Source organism: Lontra canadensis, unplaced genomic scaffold (assembly GCF_010015895.1).
Source record: "Lontra canadensis isolate GAN:19392208 unplaced genomic scaffold, GSC_riverotter_1.0 scaffold18, whole genome shotgun sequence".
Classification (NCBI taxonomy): Eukaryota; Metazoa; Chordata; class Mammalia; order Carnivora; family Mustelidae; genus Lontra; species Lontra canadensis.
Window position 1 is genome coordinate 6,610,373 of NW_022631012.1, and position 22,273 is coordinate 6,632,645.

Sequence of the window (22,273 nt, forward strand, 5' to 3'; positions counted from 1 at the left end):
AGACTGTGTGAGATCAGTGTAGTCTGAGGCACAAACTTTTAGACAGATGTGGGGAGAGACACAAGAGCCAGCCACCCAACAATACTGTGTCTTATCATGTTGACTTCCTTCCCAAAGGAATCATCATCACTCAAAGGTTGTATTAAACATTAATTCAAATGTCGAAACCTTTCTGAGAATACTGAACATGATCTGTTTGAAAAGGTGGGCATGTGTTTGACTATGTTTCTATTTCCAGTGATTATCACAGTGTCCAGCACATGTGAGACCCTAAAAGAACTTGCTGAACTGAATTGTCATGAATAGAAGGTTATGGGTTTTTTATTGTGTTTTAACTGAACTATAATTGATGTGTAACATGTTGTATTGTTTCCAGCTATAGTGATTTGATATTCATATATATCGTGAAATGATAACCATGATAAGGCCATTTAACATCTGTTACCATACATTTACAAAATTTTTTTCTCATGATGAGAAGTGTTAAAATCTACTCTCTTAGCAACTTCGAAATAACGCAATACAGCGTGATAACTATGGTCAACATGCTGTACATTATACCCTTACAACTTAACTTATTTTAAAACTGGAAGTTTGTACCAGTGACCACCTTGCCCATTTGGCCCTGTTTAGAGATTTTTGTTTGTTTGTTTATTAGATAAGGTGTTCTTTTTTTTTTTTTAACAGCTTTATTAAAATACAAAGAACTAGTGGCTCCTGGGTGGCTCAGTCAGTTAAAACATCCAACTCTTGTTTCCGCTCAGGTTATGATCTCAGGGTCATGAGATCAAGCCCCACATCAGCTCCATGCTCAGTCTAGAGTCTGCTTGTCCCTCTCCCTCTGCTCCACCCCCCAGGTGGCAAGTGCATGCATGCACACACATGCTCTCTCTCTCTCTTTCTCAAATAAATAAGTAAAATCTAAAGAAAAGAAAAGAAATACAAAGAACTATATATATTTAATGGGTATAGTTTGGTGGATTCAGACACATGCAAACACTTAAGATGCCATCACCAAAATCAAGGTAATAGATGTAGTCAACAACTTCCTCAGGTAGGTCAGGAATGACAGTATGGCTCTTGGGCACTTACTACACAATTAGCATGAGTGGTAAAAAATATGATAAACTCACAGACAAAATGCCATTCCTAATATATTACCAATCTGGTGGGAAATAGAAGCATACTGTGTCTTTTGGATTGATGTTAAGAGGCATTTTCAAGACAGCAGGAAAGCCCCCACATGTCTACTTATGGTTTCTTCTAGTTTTTTAGATATCTCTAAGTTCAATTAATCAATATGAAAATTTTGCTTAAGTTTTGCTTACATGACAACCCAAAAGCTTCTGGATGTTGTGTCTTACAGACTTTACGCATCTAGGAAGTAAGATAGGTTGAGAGGAGAAGTTCCACTTTGGTGCTCATTATATGCATGAACGCCTTTCTGAAGGCAGAGTCTCCCGTGGTGTAGGCAGAAGAATATGCAAGCATAGACATATCTCATGCCCACAGAATTGGTGTAAGTGTATTGTTAAACATAATCTTTGCTCTCATAAAGTGTATTCAAAAAAATTACTGAAAATTTTTTTCTCATAGAAAACAGAACTAGCCTGATTATGTAAGTAAGGAAAGTGACAAGAAGTATAAATTATTCTCATTTAAGAAATTATAGCCAGTTTGCAATTTGATGTAAATGGTTTCATAAAGAAAAGGAAGAAGTTTACCTTAATTACACACAGAAGTCTGCTCCAATCTAGTCACATAAATATTTAGCCAAATAGGATTAAGCAACACTTTTGTTTGCTAAGTTTTTAAGTATGTTAATAATATGTATCTTGTTATTAACAAGAGTATTTGACTTATTTGCTAATTCAAGCAGCAATATATAATAGGTCTTCTATATATAGGTCATATAACTATGATCATAGTTATGATCATACAAACACTTACCAATATTTAATGAGCATCTACTAGGTACCCTGTACTGTAGAAAAGTTATGAAGAATCAGTTCTTGCCCTCAAGTAGTCCACTGCCTGTGGCAGAATATCAAAACAATTATATGACATATTTTTAAGGAAAGAACACATCAGGGGTGCTTGGATGGTGTAGACAGTTAAGTGTCCAACTCTTGGTTTCAGCTCAGGCCATGATCACAGGGTCCTGGGATCGAGCCCCGTGTCAGGCTCCACATTCAGTGTAGAATCTGCTTGAGATTCTCTCTCTTCCTCTCTCCCTGCCCCTCCCTCTCATGCTGTCTCTCTCACTCTAAAATAAATAAATAAAATCTTTAAAAAAAAGAAACAGCATATCATTTATGACTTTAAAATAAAAATTATACATGATATAATTCAGAACTTTCTACACTTTCCTTCCATTTAACAGCTTAATAAAATTAACATGAACATGAGCAAATACCATACTTGATAAATCTTTAGAAGCAGTGCCATTGAAGTAATAAACAAGATAGTATCCCTGTAGTAATTATTACCATCCAACATTACATTGGGAGCTCTAGTTAATGCAGTAAGATAAGACAAAAGATAAAAAGAAATAACAGTATAGTTATTGGAGAAAATTGTTACTGTTTCAAAATAAACTTGGTAGGTATGAATCAGTAAATAAAAATAATCAATTCTCAGGGCACCTGGGTGGCTCAGTCACTAAGTATCTGCCTTTGGCTCAGGTCATGATCCCAGGATCCTGGGATTGAGCCCTGCATCAGGCTCTCTGCTCAGCAGGAAGCCTTCTTCTCCCTCTCCCACTCCCCCTGCTTGTGTTCCCTCTGTCACTGTGTCTCTCCCTGTCAAATAAATAAATAAATCTTGAAAAAAAAATCAACTCTCTATACCAGCAATAGCTAGTTAGAAAATATAATAGAAATGATGATGATGACAGCAACAATGATAGCAACAACAGTGATGGCTAAGACTTAGAGTGAGCAAGCTCTCTGACAGGTGCTACATTCAGTGTATCTCCTGAGATTTTCATGCTGTATAATTCACACACCAAGTTATTGAATTTGGCATTAGGTCATCCCCATTTTTCAAATGAAGAAACTGAGCTTTTGAGATGCTAGTAAGAGAGGGTAGGAAATGTAGATTCCAAATTCAGTTCTGATATCAAAGTCCATAAGCTTAACCATTTTGTATACTTCCTTCCCCCTCCAGAAAGCTGTGATTTACTTTCTTTGAGATCTGTAAAATCCCACCAGCCAATGGAATAACTGTTAAGCTCAACACTGAGCCTGCTTTATCAGTTATTAGGACAAGAGAGTTCTGGAAACACCAAACTCTCTTAGAGACCAACAGCACTTTTCTCTCCATCTCCATGACCAGAGGCGGGTTCCATGATTTCTGCCCTTAGAATAGAATGACCTTTTTAATATTAAAACCAGAGTAAATGATTAGAGACTTCAGCTCCAAGTGGGATCAAAGAGGATGAATTTTCTTGAAATGAAAAAATACAAATGAGCTTATTCAAACATTTATGCAGAACCTACTACCTAAAGATACCACGCTGATTGTCACAGGGTGTTCCAAATTGTTTATTAGTCCCTTTTCCCCTGTGAATTTATAATTTAGGAGTAATCTTAAAGAAAACCTATCTGTATACCCTCTTTTAAGCAAGTTAGCCAGTCCTTTCACTTCCATTATACCTTCATTGAGAAAATATCATTCACACATGTGGCTCCAGGTACTTCCTACAAAATGCTGATGCTAAATCCAGAGTTTTCTTAAGCTTTATAATCCAATATCCAACCAGCTCCTAAATATCTCAGGCATCTCATGCTCAGCTAATCTAAAAATTTCACTCATCATATCTGCCCCCAATGCACTCTTCCTTCAGCTGAATGTCTCCTGAATCCATCTGCCTTCTTACATTTCCAATTCTACAAGGACACATTGGTCAGAACAGCTGCCATTGCCTTCTGAGTAGTTGCTCTGTCTTCAGAATGACTTCTTCAGAAGGGGAAACAGATATTTAGCAAGTAGTCAGATCAATAAATGTAAAATGATAACAGCTATCAGTACTATGAATAAAATATCCAGTTGCTGTCAGAATGCAACTGGGTCCTGAAGGAGAAACTGTAAGGAATAGAAGGAACAGTGTTGGAGGCAGAGAAAATAACCTCGCAAAATACACACACACACACACACACACACACACACACACCTATTTAAGGTGGCTCCCAATCGTGTTTAGAAGTAATGTCAATCCAATAATCATTCCATGAAAAAGCTCTTAACTAATCTACTAATAGAAAAGAGCTGGCGGGCACCTGCGTGGCTCAATTTGTTAAGCGACTGCCTTCAGCTCAGGTCACGATTCTGGCTCCCTGCTTGGCAGGGAGTCTGCTTCTTGCACTGACCTCTATCCTCTCATCCTCTTTTTCTCTCTCAAATAAATAAATAAAATCTTTTTAAAAAGAAAGAAAGAAAGAAAGAAAGAAAGAAAGAAAGAAAGAAAGAAAGAAAGGAAGGAAGGAAGAAAGAAAGGAAGAGAGAGTGAGAGAAGGGAGGAAGGAAGGAAAAGAAAAGAGCTGGCATTTTCATTATCCAACACCTTAAGGCTTTTGAGAGTTTGCATACTTTTCAACCCAATATTCCCACATCCCATGAGATAGTCATGGTGTCTTAATCACTGTCACTTTAGATTGGAGGAAATGGAGGTTCAGAAGGTACACTGGGCTGCCTAAATTCACATTGCCATTAAAAGATTCAAAGAATAACTCAGGGAGAAGGCAGAGGGGAAAGAACGAACATGGATTCTAGCGGATGACAAATCCAACAGAAGCTCAAGACAGGAAAATAAGTGGAATGTGTGACTGTTAGTTGAAAATGTTCTATTTTTGTTCACGAAGAACTGAGGAAGTTCGAAGGAAATGAAACCTCTCTGTGCGTGGCCAGGAAGAGGCCACAACTAGCTCCCTTCTATCTTGCAGCTTCTGGGCTGCCGACGCTGAGGGTTCTACCTGCAATTAGCGCAGCCACAGAAGACCAGGCTTCCCCACGCCTGGAAGACAAATGAAAACCGTCCTGGCTGTCAACAGGAAAGAAGGAGAACAAACCAACCATTCCTCTCTAACTACAGTAGTGTTTATGGAAAGAGGCATGGTGCAGACGTAATCAGCAAGCAAGTTTCAGTTTGATTTCGCTAAGAGTAGTCCTTCAGCTGACCATCTTGGAGAAGCTGATGAAGACACCATGGCTATCTCATGGGACGAATATCTTAATTATGTCCTCATTCTTAAATCTACCGGTGATGGCTTGTTGCTAGTTCCATCTGCTATCACCATGATCTCCAACTGACACAGAGATTGAGATACGGCTGTAGGCTTACTTACATATTTCTTTAAATTAATCTATCATCTATCTCCCCTTTTCTCTCTATACCCTACTCCTATTTCTCGACCTCTCCATATGCAACCACTTATGTGAAATATATATACATACACCTCTTATCTAGATGTTCATACAATATTTATTGCTGCTTTTTGTGCATGTATTTAAGTGTATGTAAATGGGATTGTGTCATATATCTCATTGTTTATATGCTATAGCTTATCCTGTTTGAAAGATCTCATACACGCTATTTTGTGTTCATTAAATCTACTGCTTTTTGCTGCTGCCTAGTGTACCCTGTGATGAGCATCCAGGTTGACCCCAACACACAGAATTATTGCAATAACCATTATGAACTTGTCTAAGAAATTCCTTGAGATATATCCACAGAGGTGGATATTGTTGGGACAGAAGGCTCAATAGACATACTTAAGCTAAGCAATGCCTATCTCCACGATAAGGACACCAATCTGAGGGGTGGGTCCCAGGGTAGAAGCCAGGGTACGGATCGTGACTACTCTACTTGCTAGTTGTGTGACCTGAGAAAATTACGTAACATCTCTTAGCCCCATTTTCTCCCTTATGAAATGAATAATTACAGTGCCTATCTCATAAAGTTACTATGAGAATTAAATGAGATAACAATAAAGTGCTTAGCACAGTATTTGGTACTTGGTAAGTAAATAAATATTATCACTGATTATCACCCCTCCCCACAAGTATGAGACTTCTGATTCTCCAATAGACTCTGAATCTTCATACTGGAAGGTCAGTAGAACTAATCTTTCTCACTGAACAGAATAAGAGCAGAGGTATCAAGTTTCATGCCCAAGGAGTCTGCATGTTTTTGGAGGAGGAAATTGAATGTGGCTTTGGGGTTCCCAAGCTACTGCTCCTTTCCCCACATCAGAAGGTGCATGACAGTGTTGATATTCCACTCGGGCAAAAAATGAATGATTACTGAAAAACAAAATCTGCCCATGAGTATCCGCTCATACCTAGTACTGTATGGAAGTTATACACTTCCACTGAATATGTCATGATCTCCTGAGAATTTTCTCCAGTCATTATAATGCATTTGTGCTTACTTCTGGGCACATACACTGTCAGAGCCACACTGATCTGCAGCCATGGAGCCTGCAGAAGGGGACTGAATCACATGGGGTCAGCCCATTCTTGAGCCCAGCAAAACCTGTGTTGTCCCTTGGTAATTTTGTAAGGAAGGCAGACACAGAGGTGCACCACTAACATAGTCCTTCAAGAAAAAACCAACTACTTGTCTGTAAGGACTGTGGTTGCCTGACAGCCTCCAGCTGTGGTTACTTTCAAACATCTGTCTCAGCTTTGGAGCCAAGTGCACAATTACACCAACAATCCTGAGCTAATGAGCAAACCACAGTCAGAGTACTAGGACCCGGCAATTTTATCACCACATGGGACTCCTCTGATGGGCGCCTTTTACTCCTGAGCTTTCCACGAGGTTGGCCAAGACTTTGCTGGATTTCCATCCTGGTCTGAAGCTCTCTCTGTCAAATTCTACTTTCTCACTCTTTTCTCTTTCACAGGCATTCCTCCCCAGTAAACCTACTGTACCACTAATTCCATCTCAGAGTCTGTGTCCAGAAGGACCCACTGACACAGCAAACAAAACACTACACATATTTGTACAATGCTTCCAATTTCCGTAAGATAATCTGACATCAAGAAATGTATTAACTGGGGAGGGTGCGCCTGGGTGGCTCAGTGGGTTAAAGTCTCTGCCTTTGGCTCAGGTCATGGTCTTAGGGTCCTGGGATTGAGCCCCACATCAGGCTCTCTGCTCGGCGGGGAGCCTGCTTCCCCCTCTCTCTCTGCCTGCCTCTCTGCCTACTTGTGATCTGTCTGTCAAATAAATAAATAAAAAATCTTTAAAAAAAAAATGAAATGTATTACTTGGCACTGTAATGACATTTGATATGCAAATACATGAGTTTTGAACTGTGCATCTTCACCAACCAAAACGACAGGGATCTTTAAAAACAATTGATAGGTACTAGTCTGTATTATCTATTTTGTGATGTGATCCAATGCTGATTAAATAATAAACATTTGTTCTACACAAGCTTTCTGCTTTGATGTTCTATCAATATATTTTCTAAATTTAATATACATATTAGCTGGGAATGAAGATGAGCAGACTGACGATCAGAGAAGTTGTGAACGGGTCAGTGTAAATCACTTTAAACTTCAGATTTTGTTTAAAGGGCCAACTATCATTTCATACATTCTTAATTTATAAACATAAATGGAAGTCAATTTAAAGCAATGTATCTCAACTGGGGCTGATTTTGCCTCCCAAGAGACATTTGGCAACATCTAGAGACATATTTTGGTTGCAACATCTTGGGGGGTGGAGGTGGGGGTGGGTGGGGGGAGGTGACGCTACCGGCATCTAGTGGACAGGACAGGAATGTTGCTAAATATCCTCCAATGTACAAGACAGTCCCCACAACAAAGAACTATATGGCCCAAAATGTCAATAATGTCAAGGTTGAGAAACCTTGGTTTAAAATTACAGAAAAAGTGTCCAATGTCCTGAGTGTTTTATTGAAAGCTAAAAGTAAAAGAAATGTTCTACCCACAATCTCATAGTGATATTTTGTTGTTGTGCTAATCAGTATCTCCCCATTCTCCTAAAAAAAAAGCTAATCTCAAACATTGAATAAAATAAATGATTACAATCATTTGCCCCTTATACAAGGAAGCAATGTTTTTAAGCAAATTCTTCAAATATCTTAATGAGACAGAAATGCAGGACATACATTAGAGATCACCAGAGTTCCATAACTGTCACCAAATCGTTAGGGTTTCTTCTTTTTTTTTCCATTTGCTCATATTCTTTCTGTTACCTTGGTGGAATTTTTCAGGTTTGAGCATACCCTACTTTCACACACCCATTGTTAATATTATTGGTTAACATATAATACACATATTATTTGATTTTTTAACATAGCAAGTATACATTAAATACCCTGGACATGCTAGACAAACCCCAGTATGTAGCAGGGAAGGGTATTTTTTCCTTTAACGCATGTGGCTATGTGGTTAATAATAATAATAATAATAGTAATAAATTTCTTTAAATTGCGCTTTTAGGATAATTGACGTTTAAACTGATCATCTGAAAGCCAAGAACATAGTATTAAGTTTAGATAGTATTAGTACTAAATCAATGCTTTAATTTTTCTCAGGGTTAAAGAATTAAAAAAAAAAAAAAAAACTTGGGGCTCCATTTGACGGTCAAGGTGCGCCCTCTGCTGAACAGAAGACAGAAATAACCTTGATACAGTTTAAATTCACAGGATTCTTGCACCGCTTTGCACCATCACTACACGTATCTCCATACAGCTCATCTGAAAAGTTGAGTGTAAACCCCACATTTTATTTGACTCAAGAAAATGTTAGGTTGAATTGTGACTTGCATATTAGAAAGGTCTTATGCTAAAAGATCGCCCAGAAAAAAAATCTCTAAACAGTATTAGCCGCATGAAATGACAACTAACACGCAACACAACGTTAACAATCTGAGCTTTACTTAACACGGTATTTTTGTTCTGTCAAGTCTCTTCGCTTTAATGGTATGTGACTATCAGGGAAAGCCAGTTATCCTTTCAGTCAGTCGTTACTATCAATCCTAGGAGTTAAAGTTCTCAAAAGTGACAGTAAATTACCAGGAGACAAAAATAATTTGGATTAATTAAACGGGAACCAAGGAGTCTAAGGGCAAGAAAAGTTCGTGCACCTCCGACTCGCCCTCCTGATCCAGAACCGGTTGTAAATTAAATATCCCCTTACTTTGCAGATGCCAAAACGCCCACCCAGGACACTCACCTAAGATCTATCTTTGTGGCTCCACTAACTGCCTGTCAAACCCTGAGGGATGCGTGTGTGTGTGTGTGTGTGTGTGTGCCTGGATGTGTTAGCATGAGCCCGCGCACGCATCGGTCTCTGTCTCCCTAAAGCCCCTGGTCCCGAGGCTCCGGCAAGCAGGTGTCTCGGGGCACCTGCTCTTACCTGGGCTCCGGCGAGAAGGCAGCCGCCGAGCATCAGCCACCCCCAGACGTGGGGCGATGCTCCCGGCCTGGCCATGCCCGGACCTGCCCGAGCTGGAAGCACAGACGTTCTCCCGGAGCCCGGAAAGGCTCCCTCCTCGCAACTTGGCCGGTGCAGGGCAAACTTGTGGCCCGGAGCGCGGCGCCGCTGGGGCGGCTCGGAGCGCGCGTCGGATCTCGGTCCTGCGCGGTGAGGCCCGCGCCTTGGTCGGGTCTGCGGGGGAGAGCGGCCCCTCAAGGCCCGCGAGGGGGCAGGCGGACCCTGCGGATCCCCGGTTGCAGGAGGGGCGGGAAGAGCTCCCGCTCCTGCTCAGAGTCACTGAGTCCCGCAGCCCAGGGGGCCCGAGGGCACCGATCTCGAGCTCTGCTGCCGCCGCCCCCAGCTCGCGCCGTCTCTACTTCCGTCCACTCTGTACCGGGTTCCAACCTCCTGTCTCGAGGGGTGGCCTAAGTCCTCAGGGAGTGCTCTAAAGCTCCCTGCTGTCCGGTGCGCGCTGACCACCAGTCACGGGAGGCACCGGCTGGTGCGGCTGAAGGCTTCGGGGGCCAGGCGGGTGCTGCACCTGCGGCTGTGAGGACCCGTCTCCACGACCCTCTCAAATTCTCTTCCCCTTCTTCTAACCACTATGAATAGTGTGTGCGCACCTGTGTGTGTGTGAGCGACTGAGAGCGAAGGAAGGAGGGAGGGAGATTCTGCTTCAGCTGAAATCTCTGGGTTGAAATTTCTTTGTATCATTTTCTAAGTATAGGATGCAAGCTTCGTAGAAAGACACCTAATATGCATTTATAGGGGTGGGGGGGTGAGGGCGTGCGCGCGCGCACGTGTGTAAATATCTTTATTTGGGACAAAGCCCGTTCCTTTCTTTTTCTTATAGGCATAATCATCAAGATGCCAGAAACCTTCCTTCAGAGACATTGAGTCCCCCGAATACTTAGTCTCCCAGGATCTGATCCAATAGGGAAAGAATGATTCCCATAGACAAAACACAAGCGTTCTCTCTCCTCTTGACAATGAGAATCTGAGATTTGTCACCATCAGCTTTCATATGAGTGCCAAAGTGAAAACTGGGTTTGCTTTTAAAACTTCTAGATTATTAATGGCTGGCCACCCTAACACTTTACTAGAAGGAGATCATTTGTATTTCTACACGTCTGAAATGTTCACTCCTATTTCTATTTTAATAGCATTGTTTATAGTACATATATGTATTGTGAACAACCTCGTGTTTTTTGGAAGTAGCAAAATCTACATTATACAACATACGCACAGGTACATACCAGTAAAATTACTAAGTAAACTTTACTTTCTACTTATTCTATCAAAGATTTCTAGCACTCTGCAGTGATTATTATCTAAAGCCTTCAGTTTCATTAAATTATTTAGAACTAGTACCTGTTATATTATCCTACTCAAGCAAGAAAATAGTGGTAATAGTATAAGACCGATATATTAGATATCTATCAGTATAAAGCATTAAGTGCTTTATTGCAGTTGTTAGTCTTCTAAGTACTTTACATAAAATCTTTCCATTAACCCTGTGAGATAGGCATTATTATTATCCATATTGATGAGGAAACAGTAAGTTACTTTCCCAAAGTCAAGGTATTCTATCATTGTGGCGTTACTAATCATGTGTTCTCCTATTTGTAAAAAAATATTATTACAGATTTTTTCCCATAGTCCTTGGGCCTCACAAAAGCAGAAACACTTTTCCAGCCAGTTTTTATTTTCATTTTTTTTGTTGTTCTTCCTCCCTTAGCCAGAGAATTATTTACTGTGCATTACTGTAGTCGTTCCAAGCCTGGGACAGTTTTATCCCCCAAGGGACATTTGGCAATGTCTAGAGACATTTTTGGTTGTGTCATATTTTTGGTGCGTCACATTACACATTACGAGCATGTAGGGGATAGAGGTCAGTGATGCTGTTAAACACCCTACAATTTGCAGAACAGTTTCTCGTGACAGAAATATCTGTCCCAAAATGTCAGTACTGACATGGCTGAGAAACTCTTCATTACAGCAAAAATGGTGCCCAAATTGTTAAATAAGATAGGCCTATACATTGGAACCTACAATCAATTTGTGTGAAACTTACGCTATTCAAAAGGTTCATTCATTAAAAAGGTAAAAATCAACAGGCTCTAGACTAGAATATTCGAAGTTTTGAAGATATTAAATTACGCTAAATGAAAAAGTTATGTAAAATAAAAAATAATTACACAAACAGCTGTGATATCATCAGGATATTTGTGACTCTTGCCATAAAATATATAATTGCCGATATCATGGGTAAACTTGGAATAATAAGATTATTTGTAAACTGATAACTTAAAAAAAGAAAAGAAAACCTTTAGGGGCACCTGGGTGGCTCAGTCAGTTAAGCGTCTGACTCTTGAATTCAACTCAGGTCATGATCTCAGAGTCATGAGATCAAGCCTTGCATAGGTCTCCCTCCGTGCTTAGTGGGGAGTCTGCTTGAGATTCTCTCCCTCTCTCTCTCTGCCCCTCCCCTGCTTGTTCTGGCCCTCTCAAACAAATAAAACTTTTTAAAAAAGTAAAACATTTATGCAAGTTGATGGAGTAATTTACCCAACAAACCTCTTTGCAAATGACATCTTGTTAATCCTTAAAATCATGAAAGTCAGTGACAGTTCTGATTATCCCCATTTGCAAATGAAAAACAGGATCTTGATCATTAAGGGACTCAACCCAAAGAAAATCCTAGCCCCAAGGAAATTATGTGATTTCTAGCAGTTTCATTTTGTTTTGTTTTTTTCTATCATTTATTTATTTGTTCATTGCTGTCTTTTGTCATTCCACTATGTCACATACCGACCTGTATCGGGATTAGCTGGCATGCTTGTTAAAAATGCACATTCTTGAGCTTTACCTGAGACCTGCTGAACCCCAATCTCCAGGTCTGATGTTTGGAAAACTACATTTTTTACAAGCTCCTGGGTGATTTTCATACAAGCTAAAGTTTCAGCATCACTGTCTAGACTGATTGGTACATGCAGCTGGTATAGACTTCACAGGCCTGGTGAGATCTAATAGCCCAATACTTCTCTTCTGTGAAAAGTATACTCAATGTCCTCTGCAGCGAAGGGGCAGGGGTCATGGGTCAACAGCCTATTTTGTAAGGTGGAGATTTGGGGACAGTAGACTGTTAACCCAACTTCCCCACCACTGCACAAGAACAGCCTTCTTGTGAGGAGGCCTGTTTTTGTTTTTGTTCTTGTTTTTCCATTTCTGAAGAGAGGTATCTTTCCGTGTTTTCATACTGTGCTTCTGTCTTTGTATTTGGTGAGGAGGACCAAAGGCTCTGAAGCCCTGGGTTGCTTTCTCAGGCTCCAGTACTCTTTGCTGAGCTTCTCCTGACCAGACCCTCACTCACTGTCTCTAGGGACTAATTTGAAAATCTTTATTCTGGGAGCAAAGATCCCTGCTACCAGCAGCTCTGTATTTGGGGAGAGGGCAACTAAAATGCTAACTTAATTAATTAAATTGAGATTAATTAATCAATGTAATTTAATTACCTTAATGGCTTCTCTAAGCTCTTTCAAGCTTTTCGATCCCAAGTGTGTGTGTGTGCGGTTTTGGCTGCTGTTGCTGTATGTGTCTGTGATTGTGTCTCTGAGTGTATCTGTGAATGTATCTGTGTGTGTATATCTCTGAGTACATACATGTCTGTGAGTGTGAGTGTGTGTGAGTCTGTGACTGTGTGTGTTTGCAATTGTTTCTGCTTTTAACATTCCGGCGATTTCTCAAAAATTTTAGTGTACAGGGGCACTTGTGTGTCTCAGTCATGAAGCGTCTGCCTTAGGCCCAGGTCATGATCCCAGGGTCAGGGGATCGAGCCCCGGAATGGGGCTCCCTGATCAGCTGGAAGGCTTGTTCTCCCTCTTCCACTCCCCCTACTTGTGTTCCCTCTCTCGCTGTGTCTCTTTCTCTGCCAAATAAATAAATAAAATCTTGAAAACTAAACAAAACAAATTTTAGTGTACCAATCTCATTCTTTGATGTTTTCCAGTATGGTGAAGTTTGAGTCTTTAAAAATACAGAGTTGACCTCTAAACAATGCAGGGGTTAAGGCCACTGGCCCCTATTCAGTTAAAAATCTGTGTATAACTTTTGACTCGCCCCAAACTTAGCTACCAATAGCTTCCTGTTGGCCAGAATCTTACCAATAACATAGTCGATCAACACAAATTTTATATGTCATATGTATTAAATATAATATTCTTATAATAAAGTAAAATAGAGAAAAGAAAATGCTACTAAGAAAATCATAAAGAAGAGAAAATGCATTTCCAGTGCTGTATTTATCAAAAAAATCCACATATAAATGGACCCTTCAACTCAAACCGCGATGTTCAAAGGCCAACGATATGTACATTTTCTCTCATTCCAATGAATCTTTCAACAGAAAGTAGAGTATATTCCCAGCCCACCACCTTTTTCTGGAAACCCAAGGTAAAATACGTTTTTAAAAATTCTTAGTCACATTTTTTTAAGTAATACGTGCTCCAAAAGCAAATTTTGAGAATACAGAAAAATTACAAAGAGAAAATCAACCAACTTTCCTTTATCTAATCTTTTGTCTACTCATAATTATTTTAAAGCAAAATTGGCCTTGGAGCATACATAACATTTTTTAAAGGAGGAAAAACAAACAGATTCAATAAGAATGTTTGGCTGGATGGGTTTGATTATTTAGTTTTCTATACTTTCTAAATGTTTATTGTATGATAACATTCTGGAAACAAAAATGTCATAAAAATATTCTAGAAGCAAAAATATCACTGATAACTTTCCTTGAACATGTTTTTTGGTGAATCATTGAATATTATCTTAAATTTTTTAAATCAAAACTTTTGTCAAAGATAAGCTCAAATTTAAAGGATATTATGGATATTTACGAAGTGAAACTATTTATAGTCTCAGAAAAGCATTTTCCAACAAACTTGCTTTCATTGGCATTATGTTCAGAATCCTGTCCATTTAACCAAGATGACACATAATTATTGCTTTAAGTTGAATTTTTAGTTTGTTAATAAGGTTCACTATTATGTAGATTTATTGGACAATTGTACAACTTCTTCCATTCTTGAATATTACTCAGCCATCAGGAAAGATGAATATTTACCATTTATATCAACGTGGATGAAACTGGAGGGTATTATGTTGAACAAAATAAGTCAATCAAAGAAAGACAATTATCATATGGTTTCACTCATATGTGGAATATAAGAAACAGTGCAGAGGATCAGAGGGAAATGGAAGGAAAGGTGAATGGGAAGTCATCAGAGGAGAAACATAAGACCCTTAACTCTAGGAGACAAACTGAGGGTTGCTAGAGGGGAGGTGGTGGGGGGTTGGAGTAACTGGGTGATGGGCATTAGGGAGGGCATGTGATGCAATGAGCAATGGATGTTATACGCACTGATAAATTATTGAAGTTTACGTATGAAACTAATGATGTATAATATGTTGGCTAATTAAATCCATATAATTAATTAATTAATTAGGTTAAATTAAATAGATTAATTAAAAATTAAGTAAGTAATTAACATCTTCCATTCTTTCCTCTTGATGGAAGAAATGAAGTGACACAGAGTCTAATGTGGATAGCCTAGGTTTCAAACCCCAGCTGTGTACCCGGGGCAAAAGTTTTTTGGAAAAGTTAAATGCATTAACAAAATATAAAGAGCAATGTCTGGCCCAGGGAAAATACTCAATAAGTGTTATTTATTGTGATACTAAATGTTAGTTATTGTGAATGGTGTTATATTCATATAATTATTACCATTACTGTTATCAATGATTTTAGTCTTGTGACCCCAGTCTCTAAATGGGCAAAGGACTATGGTGAGTTTGAATGTTTTCTACTTGTCTAGAAAAGCATTGTCTACATTTAGTATATTAAATCTTTCTCTGGTATCAATACCAAAATGTTGCTCCAACACTATTTTCAGACTAATTTGTATAATTAAACAGTTGTCATGCTTAATCAATGCAGAAATTCTTCAAAAACTTTTATGTATATGAATCTATCAATGTTTTATTGCACAGTTTCTTCTTTACTTTCTATGCCAAGAAGGAAAATGCACCCTAAAAATAAATAGCTTTTCATCAGATTTTTTTCTAGTTCTTTTCTACTTTTTCATAATTTTACATTTAACATTTTGAAGCATCAAATGTGTTCAATGGTGATTTAACAGTATTCCCAAGTACCTAACCAGTTAACACCGCATGATGTATAAAAGAATCCATCTTCTTAATAGGAAAGACACTTTGAAGGGAGGTAAGGGATGTATGTATGCTGATGGCTCTAAAATCACCATCTCAGCTTGACATGTGGCTGCTCTCCTGGAAGGGACTTAGAATAAAGCAGAGTTCACAGAGGGTTTCCTAGAACCTCTCTCCATTTTACCCAGGATAGAATCCCATTCCTCAAACCCAGATGTCAGAGGCCCCTGTCAAGCTGTTGGCAAGGTTCCCTCTGAGTGTATAAGTGTTAAGATTTCAAAAGTTGGAAGAAATGAAGCCTCTGAGATTTGGATCTGAAGGCTTTCTGGCTGGAACTCAGGAAGTTGGCACATAGCAGCAGGGAAAATCATGGCCATTTTTTTTTTTTTAAGATTTCATTTATTTATTTGAGAGAGAGAAGGAGAGCAGTGATGAGTGGGGTAGTAGGGAGCAAAGGGAGAAGCAGACTATCCAGTGAGCAGGGAGCCTGATGTGGGGCTCAATCCCAGGATCCTGGGATCGTGACCTGACCTGAAGTCTGACACTTAACAACTGAGCCACCCAGGCACCCCAAGCCTGGCCATTTATGAACAGGTGTAGGTCAGTTACTCAGAAAGGAAAATGTGTTCCACGTGGAGAGGGCTTCTGTCCAGACTCCAAACTGATGTGCAGTGGCTCGTATGCAGTGTTTTTCTGTCTGTTTACTCTGAGATGGTTGTTATTATTAATAACTCCCTTCTAGTGTTTGTGTGAGGAGTAAGTGAGGCAATGACTTCAAAGAAAGTTATCAGCTGTACAAAATTACACAAAGGACAGTGAACCACTATTTATAGGATACTTTCTTACGACTATCACATTTCAGTTATAACTGTTAATATGCAAAGTCTTATAAGATACTCAGTAATTTGTAGCTTAATGGAAGGGGGCAAGAAAGTGGACGACTAGGGGACTCCATTTCAATCAGTGCCATGAATGTAGCTGGGTATCTACCATACCATTCTAAACACTGAGGAAATCAGCCTGAGATATAAGAATATATAACTGGATCTCTGTGAGCAGAAAAACACCACCTGTCCCAAGGTAGGAAGGGAGGAGTCATAAATCGTTGGGCAGATATTGAAATGAGCAGAAAGGGAAGGGAGCTAGACCCTGCAGTTTTTGGCAGCACTTACAGAAATGGAGACTGTGTGTTCTGGAGGGTTCAGAGAAGAGCAGTCTGTAATTTCTCTGCTCTGGGACAGAGGTCTGGGTATAGTTTTTAGGGGTTTTTTTTGTTGTTGTTCTTTTGTTGTTTTTTGTTGTTTTTGTTGTTGTTGTTTTCTTTTTGCTCTGACCCTCAGAAAATGTGCAGAAAGCCACCATAGAACAAAAGCTAAAGAAAACAGTTTCCAGAGAACCCAACTCCTAACAGGGGGCAGAGCAACTCTGCCCAAACAGGGTCTCCTGAGAGCATGGCAGGTCCCTCCCCCAACAAACTGGAAGAACAAGAGGACAACAACCTTAGGGTCCCCATAAAACTATAAAACCCCAACACCAGGGGAAAATAGTGTATTGAGCTCTAGACATCACCTCAGGGTTTGTGTATTTTTCAGATACAACTCTTTTTATTCTTTTTCTTATGTTTCTTCTCTGTTTTTTATTTTTACCTTTTTCTCATTTCAACTAGATGTTTAATATTTTTCATAGTAGCTTTTTAACTTATACTTTTCCACACCTATGTTTTTTTATACAGATATATGCTTCAATGTATCCTTTTTTCTTTATGTAATATTACCTTTATATATACACCAGTTTTATCTTCCCTGTAACTATGGGAAGTTGTGTTCTTCAACAAATAGAACAAAATACACCAAGGAAGAACTGAAACGTCCACCTTGCCCACACTGAGAGATTCTAATCCCCCTTACCTCACCCCCCCTTTTTCCTTCTCTCTTTTTTTTTTTTTTTTACTTTTTTTTTTAAATTTTTTAGTTTTATAAATTTTATTCTTGGGTTTCATTTTGGCTTTATTTTTTTAGTGGTGGCTTCTGACCACAGATTTTCCTATGGTGCATCTTGCCTGGGTTGTGGTTGACATTTTGGACCCTGTAAATTCCCTCAACCACCCCTCAACAGAATGAATAGGAGGAAGAACTCCCAACAAAGAAAAGAACCAAAGACAAGGTCCTCTCCCACAGACCTAATGGATATGAATATAAGCAAGATATCAGAGGTAGACTTAAGGGTAGCAATTATGAAGTCAATAGCCAGGTTTGAGAAAAACCATTAGTGGCAATATAGAATCTCTAAGGGCAGAAATGAGAGCAAATGTGTCTGAATTTTAAATGCTGTGAATGAAATGCAGTCTAAACTGGATACCCTAACAGCTAGGGTAAATGAGGCAGAAGATGAATTGGTGATCTAGAATATAAGCAGATAGAAAGGAAGCTGAGGAGGCTGGAATAAACAGCTAAAAGCCCATGAGAACAGACTTGGAGAGATTAACAACACCATGAAATGTTCCAATGTCAGAATTACAGGGATCCTTGAGGGGGTAGAAAGAGGGAGAAGACTAGAAGTTAGATTTGAGCAAATCATAGCTAAGAACTTCCCTAATCTAGGAAAGGAAACAAGCATTCATGTCCAAGAGGCAGAAAGGACTCCTCCAAGATCAAGGAGTACAGACCAACACCCTAGCATGTATTAGTAAAACTTCTGTAAATCTTAGAACCAAGAAAACCTTTTTAAGGGCAGATAGAGGGAAGAGATTCCTTATGTACAGAGGGAAGAACATCAGAATAACATCATACCTGTCCAAAGACACCTAGCAAGTCAGAAAGGCCTGGCAAGACATAGTCAGGGTACTTAATGAGAAAAACATGCAGCCAGGAAAACTTTATCCAGTAAGGCAATCATTCAGAACAGATGGAGAGATAAAGAGCTTCTAGGACTGGCAGAAACTGAAAGAATATGTGACCACCAACCCAGCCCTTCAAGAAATACTAAGTGGGATTCTATAAAAGAAGAAGGACCCCAAGAGTAATATAGACCAGAAATTTACAGTGACAATCCATAGAAACAGGGACTATATAGACAATGGAATTGCAATAAATACATATCTTTCAGTAATTACGCTCAATGTGAACAGCTTAAATGCTCCCATGAAATAGCACAGGGTTGCAGATTGGATACAAGACAGAATTCATCCATATACCATCTACAAGAGACTCATTATGAACCTAAAGATACATCCAGACTGAAAGTGAAGGGATGGAGAATGATTTTTCATGCCAACAGACCTCAAAAGAAAGCTGGGGTAGCAATTCTCACATCAGACAAATTAGAATTTAAACCAAAGACTGTATTAAGAGATGCACAGGGACACTATGTCATAATTAAAGGGTCTATCCAACAAGAAAATCAAACAATTGTAAATATCTATTCCCCTAACGTGGGAGCAGCCAACCACATCAGCCAGCTGTTAACCAAAATAAAGAATCATATCAACAATAACACATTAATAGTAGGAGATCTTAACACTTCATTCTCAGCCTTGAACAGATCATCTAAGCAAAAGATCGACAATGAAACAAAAGGTTTGAATGACACATTGGGCCAGGTAGACTTTGTAGATATGCATAGAACATTCCATCCTAAAACAACAGAATACTCATTCTTCTTGAATACGTGGAAAATTGACCTTACTGGGTCACAAATCAGGTCTCAGCCAATACCAAAAGACTGAGATTATTCCCTGAATGTTATCAGACCACAATGCCTTGAAACTGAAACACAATCACAAGAAAAAATTGGAAGGAATTCAAACAGTTGGAAGTTAAAGAGCATCCTGCTAAAGAACGATTAGGCCAACCAGGAGAATAAAGAACTTAATTCATGGAAACTAATGAGAATGAAAACACTTTGGTCCAAAAGCTATGGGATACTGCAAAGGGGTCCTAAGAGGGAAATACATAACCATCCAAGACTCTCTCAGAAAATTAGAAAAATCCCAAATGCACAAGCTAACCTTATGCCTAAAGGAGCTGGAGGAAGAACAGCAAATAAAACCTAAACTAACGAGGAGGAGGGAAATAATAAAGATTAGAGCAGAGATCAGTGAAATATAAACCAGAAAAACAGTAGAACAGATCAATGAAACTAGAAGCTGGTTCTTTGAAAGAATTAATAAGATCAATAAACCACTGGCCAGACTTATCCAAAAGAAAAGAGAAAGGACCGAAATTAATAAAATCATGAATGAAAGGGGAAAGATCATAACAAGCACCAAGGAAATAGAAACAATTATTAGAAATACCAGCAACTATATGCCAATAAATTAAGTAACTAGAAGAAATGGATGCATTCCTGGAAGTTTCCTTCCTGGAAACTTATAAACTACTAAGACAGAAACAGGAAGAAATAGACAATCTGAATAGACCAATAACCAGTAACAAAATTGAAGCAGCAACCAAATACATCCCAAAAACAAAAGTCCAGGACCAGATGGCTTCCCTGAGGAATTCTACCAAACACTTATTCTTCTGAAGCTGTTTCAAAAAATAGAAACAGAAGAAAAACTTCCAAACTCCTTCTCTGAGGCCAACATTACCCTGATCCCAAAACCAAGCAAAGACCCCATCAAAAAGGAAAATTACAGACCAATATCCCTGATGAACATGGATGCCAAAATACCCAACAAGATCCTAGCCAATAAGATCTAACAGCACATTAAAAGAATTATTCACCACAACCAAGTGGAATTTATTCCTAGGATGCAAGGGTGGTTCACCATCTGCAAATCAATGGGGTTCACCACCTACAAATCAATGCGATATACTACATAAATTTAAAAAAGGACAAGTACCATATCATCCTCTCAATAGATGCAGGAAAATCATTTGATAAGGTACAGCATCCTTTCTTGATTAAAACTCTTCACAGTGTACAGACAGGGGAAACATTCCTCAATTTCATAAAAGCCATCCATGTAAAGCCTACAGTGGGTATCATTATCAGTGGGGAAAAGTTGAGATCTTTTTCCCTTAAGGTCAGGAACATGACAGGGATGTCCACTCTCACCACTGTTGTTCAATATAGTACTAGAAGTCCTAGAATCAGCAATCAGACAACAAAAAGAAATTAAAGGTATCCAAATTGGCAAAGAAGAAGTCAAACTCTCTCTCTTTGCAGGTAACATGATACTTTATATGGAAAACTCAAAAGACTCCATCCTCAAAGTACTAGAACTCATTGAGCAATTCAGTAACATGGCAGGATACAAAATCAATGCACAGAAATCAGTTGCTTTTCTATATGCCAACAATTTAACTGTAGCAAGAGAAATGAAGGAATCAATTCTGCCACCTCCTGATGACCCACGGGAGAAGAATGAGGCACAAACAAGTTAGTTCCAAGAAAATGGGAGCAGGGGGTGACAGTAGAAAAAAAAGACTGTCTCCCCCTGCTCCCATTCTCTTGCAGCTGACTTGTTTGTGCCTCATTCTTCTCCCGTGCGCCATCAGGAGACTGCAAGTGGCACCCGAACAGGGACAAAAAAAACAACAAAACAAAAAAACTTAAAATGAAACAAAAAAACAAGCCCCAACATAAGTTTTCTCACGGCTGTGCCTTTTGCCAACTGGTGTGTTGTGAGTACTTACCGCAGGTATGGGTAATCTAAAAAACACAAACAGATATCGCCTTTATGTATATTTGTCGAAATGGCTCCTAAGGCAGGAGGAACAAAAGTCAACAAGGGCAAACTTATGGAGCTTTAAAAGGTAATTAAAAAACATTGCTCCTAATTCCCTATATCAGGGACTTTAAACCTACAGACACAAAAAAAAAAGTAGGTCATAAGTTAAAACTTTTGCCTACTTAAAAAAAAAAAAAAAAGTTGCAATTACTATATGGTCTACTTGGAATCTTATTCACTCCGTTCTGTAGCTTTTACAAACCCCAGTGTCTTAGGCAAAAATTAAAAATGGGGTGGGCCCAGGTAAAACATAAATCAATATTTAAACTATTGTTTAAGTTAAGTTTGTTGGTTTAATTAAAATAGACATGCCTTTTAAGTTATCAGCATTAAATGTAAAACTTATTCTATCAAGGTTTATCAAAGGTCAAATAAGCTCATATTATCTCTGTTAAAATTTCTTAAGAAAAAAAATGACTAAACTGACAGTAAATTGTCTGTCTCAAAGTTTTCATGGGTAATTGTTAAAATAACTTTCAAAGTCTTTGGTAACCTAAAACTTTAAAGCTTTACTTGGATGACAAATAAAATTAAAAATTGTTGAACATCTAGGTATTTTCTAAATGGGATAAAGTGCTAAAGCATTGATTACTATACATAGGTTTGTACTTTTAACTCATTACAAAAAAACTAAAAATATTTAAATATGTTGGTAAACATGTTTTATGCTTAACTAATTCACAAATTTACCATTTAAAATTTCTGGGGTAACAGTTCACAATTGGTTACTCCTTGGTCTTCACTGGAAATTAAGGTTTCTAAAAAATAAAAAATTCTGCTAACTGTAAAACTGACCTAAATAAGGGATACAACTTTGTATGTAAAAAAGTTAAAAATATATTTTTAAAAATGCAT

At 38.7% G+C, this 22,273-nt stretch overlaps 1 protein-coding gene across 1 annotated transcript in view; it reads right to left on the reverse strand.

Annotated features, from left to right (window-relative positions):
- Nucleotides 1-9,471, reverse strand: part of PTH2R (parathyroid hormone 2 receptor) — an 86,783-nt gene extending 77,312 nt beyond the window's left edge. The window contains exon 1 of the mRNA XM_032860271.1: nt 9,397-9,471. Coding sequence (XP_032716162.1) covers nt 9,397-9,471 — 75 coding nt within the window. The remainder of the gene's footprint in view (nt 1-9,396) is intronic.
- Between the last annotated feature and the right edge of the window lie 12,802 nt (nt 9,472-22,273).